The sequence below is a fragment of the Toxotes jaculatrix genome, chromosome 2 (genome assembly GCF_017976425.1).
Source record: "Toxotes jaculatrix isolate fToxJac2 chromosome 2, fToxJac2.pri, whole genome shotgun sequence".
NCBI lineage: Eukaryota > Metazoa > Chordata > Actinopteri > Toxotidae > Toxotes > Toxotes jaculatrix.
The window spans coordinates 14,443,625-14,456,882 of record NC_054395.1 but is presented as its reverse complement, the minus strand read 5'-3'; the positions used below and the strand labels follow the sequence as shown (position 1 = coordinate 14,456,882).

At 41.6% G+C, this 13,258-nt stretch overlaps 3 protein-coding genes across 5 annotated transcripts; 2 read left to right on the top strand and 1 right to left on the bottom strand.

The window, feature by feature from the left end:
• Nucleotides 1-1,721: 1,721 nt before the first annotated feature.
• ttll9 (tubulin tyrosine ligase-like family, member 9) lies at nucleotides 1,722-6,449 on the top strand. The gene is made up of 14 exons (XM_041059393.1): nucleotides 1,722-1,736; nucleotides 2,170-2,216; nucleotides 3,476-3,568; nucleotides 3,652-3,763; nucleotides 3,878-4,063; nucleotides 4,213-4,281; nucleotides 4,403-4,493; nucleotides 4,649-4,689; nucleotides 4,789-4,876; nucleotides 5,155-5,213; nucleotides 5,352-5,548; nucleotides 5,654-5,767; nucleotides 6,050-6,174; nucleotides 6,379-6,449. The coding sequence occupies exons 1-14, from the start codon at nucleotides 1,722-1,724 to the stop codon at nucleotides 6,447-6,449; spliced, it is 1,308 nt and encodes a 435-aa protein (XP_040915327.1).
• Nucleotides 6,450-6,900: 451 nt separating this feature from the next.
• Nucleotides 6,901-10,721, bottom strand: fam217ba (family with sequence similarity 217 member Ba). Its single transcript, XM_041066401.1, has 4 exons — nucleotides 10,260-10,721; nucleotides 10,051-10,150; nucleotides 9,804-9,868; nucleotides 6,901-9,695 (listed from the first exon to the last, which is right to left on the bottom strand). The coding sequence occupies exons 1-4, from the start codon at nucleotides 10,364-10,366 to the stop codon at nucleotides 8,261-8,263; spliced, it is 1,707 nt and encodes a 568-aa protein (XP_040922335.1). The 5' UTR covers nucleotides 10,367-10,721; the 3' UTR covers nucleotides 6,901-8,260.
• A 365-nt stretch (nucleotides 10,722-11,086) lies between these two features.
• ppp1r3da (protein phosphatase 1, regulatory subunit 3Da) lies at nucleotides 11,087-13,103 on the top strand. 3 transcript variants are annotated; one of them, XM_041057468.1, is made up of 3 exons: nucleotides 11,087-11,257; nucleotides 11,594-12,147; nucleotides 12,265-13,103. In XM_041057468.1, the coding sequence occupies exons 2-3, from the start codon at nucleotides 11,622-11,624 to the stop codon at nucleotides 12,540-12,542; spliced, it is 804 nt and encodes a 267-aa protein (XP_040913402.1). In that variant the 5' UTR covers nucleotides 11,087-11,257; nucleotides 11,594-11,621; the 3' UTR covers nucleotides 12,543-13,103. The 3 variants fall into 3 exon arrangements, with proteins under 3 accessions (XP_040913402.1, XP_040913387.1, XP_040913394.1); XM_041057453.1 differs by having other exon boundaries at nucleotides 11,594-13,103; XM_041057460.1 differs by lacking the exon at nucleotides 11,087-11,257 and adding an exon at nucleotides 11,389-11,479 and having other exon boundaries at nucleotides 11,594-13,103.
• Nucleotides 13,104-13,258: the final 155 nt, after the last annotated feature.

The window sequence follows — 13,258 nt, the reverse complement described above, 5'->3', positions numbered from 1 at the left end:
ATAAGATGTGTAAAAAAAAAAAAAGCCAGCAGCACCTTTTTTGTCTGAGGAAGCTGTTTAAGCTCAGCGTAGACTGGACCCTGATGGCTCTATTTGATAGACCTTTTATCGAGTAGATTTTTGCCTCAGTCAATCCAAAACAGAAAAATGCACTAAAAAAGCTGAGCAAGGTCTGTAGCAGTATCTACTGAATTGTATAACAAACAGTTGTTAAAGAAAGCAGAATCCTTTCTCTCTGACAGCGCTCATCCCCTGCACCTTTCAGCCCTTGCCTTTGGGTTCCCACTTCGAATACCCTAGCCAAAACCAACAGGTAGGCCTACAAACGCTCCTTCATGCCCTCAGCCATTTCACAGCTCTACTCCAATGGAAAAAGATAATATCAAGTTGACCACATAACCACACTTAGTAAACATTGGTTTTAATTTTAATTTTAGTTCTTAAACATAGAGTACTTATGTGCTGTATGTTGTTTACCTTTTGTCATGTTATATCAATGTATTTAATTGCCTCATGTGTTTTTTAATCTTGTGCTATCACTTCTGCACAACCAGTTGGCCCCTCTGGGGACAAATAAGGTACTGCTTGACTTGACTTGACTTGAAGTATGATCCAGCTCCAGTGGTGTGCAAGTTCACACTAAACAAGAAAGAGTTCAGAGTTAAGTTCGCACAGATTAAAGTGAACTAGTTCAAGTTCATAGTTCACATTTTTTAATTTTGAACTAAGTTCATCAGTTTCACCAGATCAGTTTATCAGTTTCATCTGCACTGCAGATGAAACTGATAAACATGATGTATAACACAGCTGTCGTAAAACTTTTTTTTTTTTGTCTTTTTTTTTTCTTGAATGGGGGTGAACGTTGTTATTTTCCCTCCAGGTTGGGCGAAACTCACGTCTACACTCACAGTTGGAAAAATTATGTGTTCGGTTCACAGTTCACAAAAATATGAACGCTTTCAATATCTCTCCACTCCACACTGTTTTCTTTCATAATCTTCTTGTCATGGTAAATCACTACGTGCAATCACTGGGCCATTTGTCTCACAGGCACGTTTTGTCATTTATTTACCATTATTTTAGCATCATTTTGATAATTTAGTTATGTCAGAATATCACATTGTCTATTAGATGGTGGACTAAAAATCACAAAAGTGATGAAGTTTATCATTTGCTTTATCTTTACATTTCCAAAGTTTTGGCCAAATAACTAAAACCTACTGAATTTAGCTTCCATGACATGTTAATTGCAGGGGATATTTACTGTTAAAAGAAAAATCTTATACCAATAAAGGGAGTGTACAAGTGTTTGCTACAAGTAGAGGTGTCATTCTACTCAAGGATTTGGTGCCACCAAGTGGTGGTAAGAGAGAGGGTCGATCATGAGTGTGAGGAAACCAGCAAAGAAAAAGAAAAGCTGACCCCAAAATGGACTTGTGGACAGGGTAATTTTATTTAAACAAAACAAAACAGATATATTTATATTAATGTGATAATGTGATTGTGATTTCTAGCTACGGAAAGAACACTAGGACAACCTTCCTCTGTCGGACCGTGGGGGGCGGTTACCCTGGCAGCGGTTGTTGTCAAACACAGCAGGTGAGTAGTGCACTCCTTTTAACCGTAGTCGGCTGTTGCTAACTACATTTACCTACCCATATATTTCTTGCATACTTGCAGTAACCACCATAATTTGCTACCGTTTCATAGTGTCTGGATCCATGTCAAAGTTTAAGGTAAAGAGAAAGCGCTCTGTATGTGTGCACATTTTTTTTGTCTTGTAAATTTTCTGTTGACATGATGATGTGGATGTGAGATAGCTTAGCGTAGCACTTGCTAGCCAAGATCTGCTTTATGAGTACCTATAAGTTAATGAAAAAGAAGACCTCTGTTCTTGGTTGTATTAAACTCTACCCACTATCTGCTTGAATTGGTTAGCGAAGAATTTGGTAGCGGGGTTGTGTTAGCCCCAATTTGAATATAAAGATAACTTTATACATGAGAGACACAAATAGGGGCAAGGTTAGATTTAGCTTGTGCACGTGTACGCAATAAGGAAGCCAGAAGAGTTGCTAACTGATGCATAGTTTTGGTTGTAAAGTGCAAAGATTTTACTATGTACTTCAAGTCATTGGGATGTAAATCTTGGTTTGCTTTTCACCTTTGCAGACATCTGGATACAAAGCTTCATATGACTGTGGCAAAAATGAGGAGCGGTGGGTGTTGTTTAAAATTGTCAGTAAATATTATTTACTGGATTTAACTCCAGTTCTATGAGTACTTGCATAGCCTTGTAACGGGCTTTGCTGTTGGTTAAGCTCTTCAAGGCTCAAAATTCGCGACAAAATTCGCCGGATTGACCAAGTCAGAGCCCAGACCTCAAGCCAATAGAGATGCTATGGAATGACTTGAAGAGATCCATACACATGAGATGTCTAAAGAATATGCCAGGAAGAATGGGCTAAAATTCCTCCTGAACGATGTGCAGGTCTGATCCAAGGCTACAGGAAGCGCCTGGTTGAGGTTATTGCTGCCAAGGGCTCGGTGGGGGGGGTTATACCAGTTATTCATTCCAAGGGTTCACTTACTTTATCCACTAGCACTATGAGGTTTTTATGGTTGTTATATTTGTCAATCAAATCTCTTGACTTGAAGATCAGATCACATTTTATGACAAATTAATGCAGAAAATCATGAAATTATAAAAGGTTCACATACTTTTTCTTGCCACTGTATATGCTTTTTGTCTCCTTTTGAAACTCAGCAATGTATACCAAAAAGAGGGCCAGCTTGGCCTGCAGTTATAAGGCTACACATGTATACATAGAACTGGATTTATGTCCAGTAGTTACTGTTTCTATTTCGTACAGGCTCTGCTTCTAACGGGCTTCACTATTGGTTAACACCAAAGGCAAAGGCTGTTAGGGGCTGATGTACTCCCAGGTGGACCCCAGTCTTGATCCCTAAAGTCCACCAACTGACTGGGCTAGAAAAACACCAAAAAACAAGCCTAGTTCGACACCGCCTCTGCATCAATCTCCCTCCAATGATTCTTCAAGTACTGAATGAGACATGGTACCTCTTTCCTCTGAGGTATGACTATACAGGTGGAGGTGGAAAACCAGGACCTACCGTAGCTGATATCATCCACTACACACCCCTAAACAAGGCTTGCAAAGTCAGGGAGACTCAGAGGAGAGTGGCAGATTCAGCACCTGGCAGCGTTCATTCTTTTTAAGTTGGAGAGACCAAGCCAGAGGTGCCTCTGACTCAGTTTAGTGGCACACATAGTGTGACTGCCATTTATGGCGAAGACCTGAGATGTCCAGAGCCGCTGTTGTTTGGTGAGAGAAGATCTGTCTCAGAGTACTGAGGGGTTAACCAATAGCAAAATCTGTTATAAAGTGGAGCACATACAAAATAGAAACAGTTATTCAGAAGTACCGGTAATGCTGACCATGCAGTGTCTCCTCAGGGAAGGAAGAAGTTGTGTGCGTTACAAATGTGGCCTACTCAACACCATACAGGATGTCCTGCGCCAAAGACCAGGCTGGGTTGAAGTCAAAGAGTAAGTAAGGTTGCCTGTTCGTCATCACACCATCTTTGCTGAATTCACTGGCTTGTATATAATATCTACTTTCTTTCTCACAGTGATGGAGAGTGGGATTTTAACTGGTGTGATGTGGGCTGGCTCAGGGAGAATTTTGATCATTCGTACATGGAGGAGCATGTGAGGATAAACCACTTTCGCAACCATTATGAGGTGAGGTATCATTAGTCTATCATGCTATGAGACTATAAACTGGGTATTTTAGCAGTACTAAACATACGACATTCAAATCAAAACTCATGTAGTATTTTTCTGTTTCTGTTATAGCTGACTCGCAAAAACCTCATGGTGAAAAACCTCAAAAGATACAGGAAAAACCTCGAAAGGGATATTGGCCACATGGAGGCATCCAAATGTGATTTTTACCCTTGCACCTTTGCACTTCCCAGCGAGTACCATCTGTTTGTAGAGGAGTTCAAAAGAAGCCCGGGCAGCACCTGGATCATGAAGCCGGTTTGTTAAAATACGCTACAGATGCAATCCAGTGCAATAGAAGGATCTTAAATTCAGTATTTAGATGATCCCAGATACCAGAATAACTGAAATTAAGATGGCATCAAATTGAATTTAAGTTGTGAGAATTAACTGGTATATTTATTTAGGTAGCAAAATCTCAAGGGAAAGGCATTTTCCTGTTCAGGAAACTGAAAGACATCATGGATTGGAGGAAGGTAATGTGTTCTGATTTCATCAAGGACTTGGGTGTAAATTAAATGACTAAAAACAGAAATACCACACACACACACACACACACACACACATATTCAGACTGATAATACTGTGCTCACACAGGATGGCACCCGCTCAGAGGAACAGAAGGATGCAGCTCAAGTGGAAAGCTATGTGGCACAACGCTACATAGAGAATCCATACCTAATTAATGGTAATAAACTAATGCATTTTCTTGTAAATCCATTCTGGGTCATCATCAAATGTTCTAACAGATAATTTTACAAGACTGAAAAAAGACAAATTGGGAACAGGATAGAAGTTTTACTATTCTTGCTTCAGCTCTTTTTATGCTTTTTGTCTCTACAGGCAGGAAATTTGATCTGAGGGTCTATGTTCTGGTTACATCAGTACGTACTGAACCTTGTAGATCATAAGATGTTATTCAAAATTCAAGTTTTGCAGTGTGCACAAATCAGTGTGTGTGCTTGTGTGCCTGTGTGCTTCAGTATGTTCCCTTGAAGGCCTGGTTATATCGAGATGGCTTTGCCCGCTTCTCAAGCACCCGCTTCTCCCTTAGCAGTATTGATGACAAGTGTATCCTTTTTTTCTGGTGTCATGACATTTTGTCACTGAAAAGTCGTTACACTAATGTGAAAGCTTGGTTCTAAGTTTTTAGTACTGACAATTCCCTTAGCAAGTTGAGCCTTTGTCTAATGAAATACAGTATTCAAGCAAAGTCAGTTTTAAATAGCTCAGTTTGACCCAGTTTCTGAGGCTGTTGTTCCTAATTTTGTCGCTTACATCCACATCCCCCGTGGAAGGCATGATTGCGTCATTAAAGTTCCCAAATTCTCCTTAGTGCTTCTTTCCAGATATGCATCTCACCAATGTGGCTGTTCAGAAAACAGCACCTGACTATGATCCCGTAAAGGTGTGTAGTTCTAGAACCTTACAGAATAGGTAACAGATTCTGTTATATTTGAGTTATTTTTTCTGAAATGTCTCCCATTTAACTAATTCTCTTCTATCTCTTCTTTGCTGCTGTATTGTTTTATCCATCTCTCAATAGGGATGTAAGTGGCAGATGCAGCAGCTTCGAAGATACCTGACTGCAAAACATGGCAGAGAAATGGTAGAAACCCTGTTTAAAGAGATGGATAACATCTTTGTCCGCAGTCTACAGAGTGTACAAAAGGTCATTATAAATGACAAACACTGCTTTGAGCTCTACGGGTACGACATTCTGCTGGATCAGAACCTCAAACCGTAAGTTCTCACACATATAGTGCACAGTGCATCACCAGCTACAAATATTCTCTTGCAAACATGCACTACTAAGGAGTGAAGTCATCACCCTCCATCTTTTTGCAGGTGGCTAATTGAGGTGAATGCCTCTCCGTCACACACGCCCAGTAGTCAAGAGGATTATGAGATGAAATGCAGACTGCTGGAAGATACTTTGAATGTTGTTGATATGGAGGGAAGGTAAAGGCCTCTTTCTCATCATCATTTAATTTTTTGTCAGCAGGCAACAAGGTGTGAGGGTTATCTGTCTCTCTATTCATTATAGACATCACATTCTCTATTCACTAATATATCAAAAATTGGAAGTATATATTTTTTAGCATATTTGAAAGTCAAGAACATCTTTCCTCAGATCACAAGTTGAATGCTGTACAAATAGCAAAAAGATGGGTTCCTTTTTTTTTTTTTTAATTTCTGCAACACTGCTGCCGAGGTCTAATTAACTGTGTTTTTTCTCATTAGGCTCACGGGCAAGGAGAAAAGGGTGGGTGGCTATGATCTCATGTGGAACGATGGGCCTGTCTATAGAGAGGATGTCAACCTAGAAACATTTGGCAGCTCGTGTTTCACTGCCAATACACACTTAGGTAAGTGTGCTGCTAATGCAAACTTTTTGAGGCAACAAAAGCCCCCATTTCATTATAACAAAAAGTGCAATTAAGGCTCTGATAATAATGCTAAAGTGTACATGCCATTAAGACCTTTGGTACTTGATTGTGGATATGTGTAAAAATCTTTATAGTTTTTATTATTACTGATTACTGCAAATATATACCTGCTCTTTGTTTCAGGGTGTGTGAATGACAGAGAGAAGCAGCTTCGCCGGCTATTTAAACCATTTCCAGGACAGAAGAAGATGTAATCACACTCATTATTTCTACATCCTGTTACCATAGTAGTTGGCATGCAAGCCTTTGTCATTATAGTGGCTTCTAGGTGTGTGTGTGTGTGTTTGGGAGCAGAAAGGCCCCAGTGAACACAAATAACTGAAAAAAAAACTAATCCTTACTTAATTAGTTCTCTGTGATGATCTGATCAGATTCCAGATTGGTTGAAATCTGAATATGCTAATTAATTTAAACCACATTTTCTTAAAACTACTGCAAATACTACTGCAATACTTTGCAGAGTTCAAAGAGAAGTATGCAGTTATAAAAATGTTTTGCTACTGAATGCAGTAATTAGCATGATTTAATGCCCATGAGCTAAGCTGGTTATGTTTGGCATTTTAGCACTGTGTCAGCAGTAAAGACAGTTGTAAATTGTGCGTTGTGTAGGTGCCCCTAAGAATGGCCGACAGATAATGACCCTTGTGTGCAAAACATTTATTTCTATGCCTTACAAATACTTGCATTCAACATTGAGAAAATACGTATCACAATCTTTCCGCGTGCGTGTCAACATAGTGTACACATCAATAATAGCATCGCCACTTCTGGACCCTCATCTATGGCTTTGATACTTTACATGAATATTAAGTAGAGAGGTGCAGTCTGAATACATATCACATCATTTACATTGATGAGGTGTTCCCATGAATCATTTGCACATGGTAAATCACAAGAAACACATAAGACACTCTAATGTAAACACAGTGTTCTAAAGACTTCAAGTGCTGTTACAGTCTAACAGCTATGATGTGTTGAAATTTCACCGAACCCTCAGAATGACCAGTGGTACAGCATCAGAAGACATAAAGTTACATTCAGCTCTTTTTACTAAATATTTTTCTTTTTGTGCATGGTAATGTAAACATAATAATGACAATGATGAACATAATTCAACCACAACACTTTTCATAAATATAACTATGGTATATAAAATTTGGAAAAATATGCATTTACATTCGTAGCAAACATTACACCGTCTTCAATGATATAAAGAGCTCAGCTCTATGCAAAATACAGTTTATTATCATAGACTACAATTCAAGCTGTTCAAACATGAAAAGCCCTTGTAACCAAAAATGTAAAACCATTGCACAAATATATCTGGAACAAATTACATTACTGCAGTACACCACCACTTTTTGCGCCTCCTTCTTTTCAGCCAAAGATGCTTCAACTGAACTTATGTCTTAAAACATGAGGCACCGAAAGAAAAGATAAAAAGCAACATCAAGTAAAGTAAGAGGATTGAAAACAAATACATTCCGACATCAATAACTCCACTAGTAACGGCTACGGTTGTATTTGATGGCTAAATGTAATGATCTGTGTTAAACTTCACTATGGATTACTTACGCTGAAAGCTGTCCAACAGTAGAGTAAATGCTTATTTTATGCCTATTTCGACATCAGGAGCACACTAAGAGATGACTGCAGTGCAACAGAGTTCTGTTTACATAAAAGCTGTTTTTAGAATCCTAGTAGTGTTTAGGGTCATTATGAGCCTTCAGTCTGACTATATTATTACTGTACATTTTAAATGAAATGCAGTGTGTATTATTCTGTTCTATTTAAGTGTTATATATGTTATTACAAGTCTATTCTAGCTGCTCAATCTCTGATAGTTTTGACCTTTTGAAGGCTGTACACCACTGACTGATTTAGACTGCTGTACAACAGTTACAACATGTTAGTATTACACAGATTACACAGAAAGCAAGCATAGGTTCAAGCTCCTGCACCAAGTAACCACTAAGTAAAGCACTATACTGAAGGTATATAGGGGTTACTTTGCAACAAAGTGCACATTTTTTGTTTTGCCATTCTGCTTATTACTAAGCGGTGCTTTGGAAAGCGACTGCGGATCTTTAGCAGCTCTTTTCATGGCAGTTTTAGAAGCCTGACCTCCTGCCTCTGTCCTCTGCCAGTCCTTTTCCACTCTCTTGGAGGTGATGACCTCCCTCTTACTTGCAGCAAAAACACGTTTCTCTGCACTGGCTGCTTTGATGCCACCAGGCTCCTTTTTAACATCTGTCTCAGAGTTAGCTCTGACCCGGCTTTTCCTCACCTGGCCTCTACAGTTTGGATTAGTTCCAGATTCCTGGGGTTGCTTTCGGGCATTGCCTGCAGCCTGCATGTGCCTGAAATGACTCCTTCCAGCTGAGGGGCTAACTGGGGTCTGGGCTCCTCCTCCACCCCCTCCTTGTCCTCCTGGGCTCCTGCCTTCCGTGGATGGTGCTCGAGTCTCGCTGCTGCTCCGCTTCGCTGGCGCCCCAGGTCTGGCTCTGCGCTCAAGCAGTGGGCTAAGCCGTGAGTGGCGCTGATAGGCATAAGCAGAGCAGCTTCCATTGCACATCGGGTAGCGAATGTGACAGTGAGGGCAAACTGGGAAGCGGGAGAGCTGGTGCTGAGTTGAGGCAGGTGATGGGGGGTTGTTGACAGGTGCAAATGGGAAGGCTCGCTGGCTGTGCCGCAGCCCTTTAGGGGAGTTGAGTCGGGACGGTGGAGCTGTGTGAGGCCTGGGTGGGTGAGCTGTGGTAGCAGAAGGGAAGCCCTGTGGCCTTGAGCGAGTCCCTGGTGGACGGCTGCTCTCTGCTTGCACTGTTTGGATCTGGAGCCACTCCAGCTGCAGAAGCCTCTCCAGGTACTTCTCTAAGGGCCCTACAGGCTTGGGCCGGGGGGCACCACGTCCCTCTGTATGAAGAAACACTGCCAGCTGCCTGAGGCTCCAGCTGTTGAAGGGAGGAGGCAGAAAGTCTTGGTAACTGTAGCTGGGTTTTTCACTCTCATCTTCATCACCCACAGTCCCACGGGGTCCTGGGAAGTCCGGCGGAAAGTCATTGGTGTTGATGACCTCGGCTCGGAGGTTGAGGTGAGGAGGGGTACAGGGGGTACAGGGAGAGGGCAGCACAGGCAGCCTCTCTGAGTCTGACAGGTCACTGGCACTGTCAGTGTCATCATCCTTCTGGTTGTAGTGCTGTTGTAGTGCCTCTGGGGTGGGGGCTGGGGAGTGCATTAGGGGGTGTGCTGGCATGTGGCGTAGCCCTGATATTGGGGAGAGAGGCAGGGAGAGGGCTCGCCGATTTTTCCCCATCCCCCCACGATTCGGCTGTAGCTCGCTGCCGCATTGTGACATCCGTTGGTTTTCTCGTTTTTCCTCTTTCCTGTGCACGGAGGAGTGTTTGCGGATTTGAGGTCTCAAATCTCCTTCTTCTTCGGGGCTGAAAAGAGACAGACAAGTATAACGAAAATCTGTAGGGGATTTAGGGATTTACTGTTCCTGAAGCAAAGCTTTGAGTAAGAATGCACAGCCTTCTCTCCACACATACCTGGAGAGTTTGCTTGTATTCCGTGCGCTGCCAGATTTGACCCTACCACCTTTTGACTGTGCACCCTGTAAAAACAATCAATCCAAAGAATGTTATAATTGACAGACTGCTATTACTTCTGAGTTTTATGAAGCATACAGCTCTCAACACATGTTACAACATTATTTATCCTTAAACACATCCTATCAATGGACAATAATGCTTAATTACTATCTCCTTTTAAATGTACTACTTGCCATTCACTCACCTTCTGCACTGCTGTCACTGTGTCCTTATCCTGATCTGGTCCTGGGAGGCCATTTTTCATTTGGCTCACTGCTTTCTTCATCTTGTTACCTTTCTTTGAACTGTGGAAACATGATAGTGGTTTGACAGGCTCGTCTCTAACCTATGTCTGAGCCAAAATATGACAAGTTCAGTTTTGTCTTAAATGCATCAGTGTAAAATCTGGCATACCTGGTTACTGGGCCGCTATTTTCAGTATTTTTCACCCGAATCTTCTCTTTGGAGACGACGCGTTTCAGTGTCGTGGATGCTGTGCGTTCCTGCATGATGGGCCCCATGTTGCAGGTCGCCAGGGGGGATGTTATTTTGAGTCCAGCACAGTTAAATGATACGGTAGCTAAAGAACCCAACCGACATCTCGGATCAGATACTCTATTCTCAAAATGAGGCTAAAAACACCCATTTTCTCAAAAGTGCTGCAATGCATCATGCGCAGATGTCGACGCTCGGTTCTCCACTGCTGGTTAAACTCGTCCTTGTATTTATCGTCGTCCCGCGTCGCAGCTTGAATACCAGTTCAGCGATTATTTTAATGAATTGTTTGCGGCAGACGTGTCTCTCTTTCGGCTGTCATCCTTCTCGCCATTAAAAATGCTAGACGGTCAAACACCGCATACGCTTTGTTTGGCTCGCCGTCCCAGTCAGATAGGTTTGTTTACCTGCTGCTGACTGGCTAGCAGCTTGTGTCGAAGTGAGCGAGACAGGTGCATCATGGGACTTGAAGTACCGGCACACCAGTCGCTCTTTTAAACGAAATATAGAAGCGCTCTCTGATGAGCCCACTTGCTACTGATAAACAATGAATATAAATGAGGAAAAGGGCAACTCCGTGTTTTAAGAAATAAGTAAAAAATAACGCACACCATTGTTACCGTTAATCTTAAATTACTCTCTCTCCCATGTAACGTCAGTAACATTCTGGCCCGTTTGCAGCTTCCTATTAGCTGTGCGCATGTTAGCAGATCTCCATCGAGAGCACTACACAAACATGTATATGTGCTGTAGCGTTATGAAGGTGGTTACTGGTTACAAATCGGGTCACGGGATTGTGGCCAACAGCGGAGACTCGCACGGAAATACGCAGCACTGATAAATATTACTTTAAATGGAGGATCAAGCAGGCTGCATCCTGCAGCTTAGACCTAACTAAAGCTTCATATCTTTTTATGGTGAGGTGAAGTCAGCGTCTAATTTTATTGAAGCATTTCGCAGTAATACAACTGTTCAGAAAGAGAGAGAGAGAGAGAGAGAGAGAGAGAGAGAGAGAGAGAAATAAGTTTGCTTTCAGGCACGTACTCCCAGGGTACACGCCCACTGTTTCTGTCTTGTCAAATGTACGACAGTTGCTGTTCTTTCAAATGCAATTGCAGCACATTACTGTGCAGTTTTAGGTAAAAAGAGTACATTAATGTTACAGCTGGGCCATTATGCTTCTGTTTACTGTTCATTTCAGCGATGAACTTGACATCATACTAATGAATAAAACTTCATAACTTTCTTTACAGGTGAGGAGGACGCCACTTCTTCCAAAACATGGATACAGGGTGGTTTATTGGACACAAGAGGATTCCCCCTTCAAAATCTGAACAGCAAATGTCCAGCTCTTACAGCAGTGTCTCAAGGCCTAGCATGACCATCAACTTGACTGAAATGTTGCGAGCTGACAAACCTAATGCAGTAAAGAAGCCAATTCCAATCCGCCCCCCAAGCCCCAGAGTCTCTCTGCAAAAGGACCAAGAGTGCCACCGCAGACCCTCCTGTGAACCCATGCCTAAATCCATCATCCGACAACGGTCACATTCCCTGCCTTCTACCACAGAGAAGAAGAAACAATGCAGAAATGTTGGTGTACGCTTTGTTGACTCTTTGGGGCTCGACCTGGAAGACATCAAGCTTTTTAAATCCGGAGAGGATCCGTTTGTACCACATCATGTTACCTTTAGATTGTTGATGGGTGCAGAGTTGGCAGATGGAAGGCATCTGGAGATTTCCTCACCTTACATGAAGCCATATTTTTCCCAACAACCTGGCGACCAGCCAGGATTCCTGCATCGTCTCTGTGAGCAGAAAGTGTGTCTGGAGAGGGTCTTGTGTTTTGAACTTGGTGTCATTGGAATCACCCAGGTCATCAATTTAGATTATGAAAAAGATGTCACTGCTCGCTATTCATTTACAGATTGGAAGAGCTGCACAGAAACTAAGGCCTCATGGGTGTCCAGCATCACCAATACATGGGAAGGAGGAGGGCAACTCAGTTGCGATACATTTCGTTTCCACTTGCCTGTTCCTCCATTCCTGCAACCAGGAGCAGTGTTAGAGTTTGCCATTCAGTACAAAGTCTGTGGGGCTGAATACTGGGACAACAATGATGGCCAGAATTACAAGTTAGTCTGCCATAACTACAAGCTCACTGTGCCCAAAGAATGCAAGGATAGCATGGTGCACTTCATTTAAGATGCTGACTAAAGGTAGAGGAAATCTATTAGAAGCACTTTATGGCTGTTGTAAGCAAGACCTATAAAAAATGTATGACTGTGTTGTCACATAATGTTCATTATGTTAGACAAATGCAAAGAGAGGATTTCTTTGAACCTTATATTCAAGGTTAGCTGTTCTCAGACGCAGGTAAAGTGATATGAACAAACACTAGTGCACTTACACTTGACGCCAGCTTTAGTTCCACTGTTTTACTTTACTGTGATTTCTTTTTTAAAATTGCACTGTATTACTGGATTTTCCGGGCTATTGAAATACAAATTGCACTTTGATGTGGGAACATCCAATGCAGATGACACCCACTGAGTGTTACATAAATATTCAGTGAAACTGAAATAAATGCACTCAACTTCCCTGTTTTCTCCCAGCTGGATATCTGACATAGAAAATTGTTTTATACATTGCAAGAATTTGGTCTGAGCCATTTTACTCTGGATTCAAAGTTTATTTTTGAGTCAAATGTTGTCAAACCAAATGTCCAGGCCATGCAATGAATACAGGTCTTTTAGTGAATGACGAATAAATGCTTATTTTGTTTAACAATAAAGCACAATTGCACATAATGTTCTGCTTGTATCATTTTTAATATTTATTTGTATTATTCATATTCTTATTAAAAGCTCAAGTTGTGGTATGTTTTCAGCTAAATTGGAATAAACTGCTGGGTGGTTTGA

What these genes read in the sequence shown, in the direction of transcription:
- ttll9 (XM_041059393.1), top strand. An exon ending in ACATCATGGATTGGAGGAAG is followed by an intron (nt 4,282 to 4,402) that starts GTAATGTGTTCT and finishes GTGCTCACACAG; the next exon opens with GATGGCACCCGCTCAGAGGA. An exon ending in CTGGATCAGAACCTCAAACC is followed by an intron (nt 5,549 to 5,653) that starts GTAAGTTCTCAC and finishes ATCTTTTTGCAG; the next exon opens with GTGGCTAATTGAGGTGAATG.
- fam217ba (XM_041066401.1), bottom strand. Translation starts at nt 10,366, where the DNA reads ATGGGGCCCATCATGCAGGAACGCACAGCATCCACGACACTGAAACGC. An exon ending in AATAGCGGCCCAGTAACCAG is followed by an intron (nt 10,151 to 10,259) that starts GTATGCCAGATT and finishes ATGTTTCCACAG; the next exon opens with TTCAAAGAAAGGTAACAAGA. An exon ending in CAGTGACAGCAGTGCAGAAG is followed by an intron (nt 9,869 to 10,050) that starts GTGAGTGAATGG and finishes TTGTTTTTACAG; the next exon opens with GGTGCACAGTCAAAAGGTGG.
- ppp1r3da (XM_041057453.1), top strand. Translation starts at nt 11,622, where the DNA reads ATGGATACAGGGTGGTTTATTGGACACAAGAGGATTCCCCCTTCAAAA.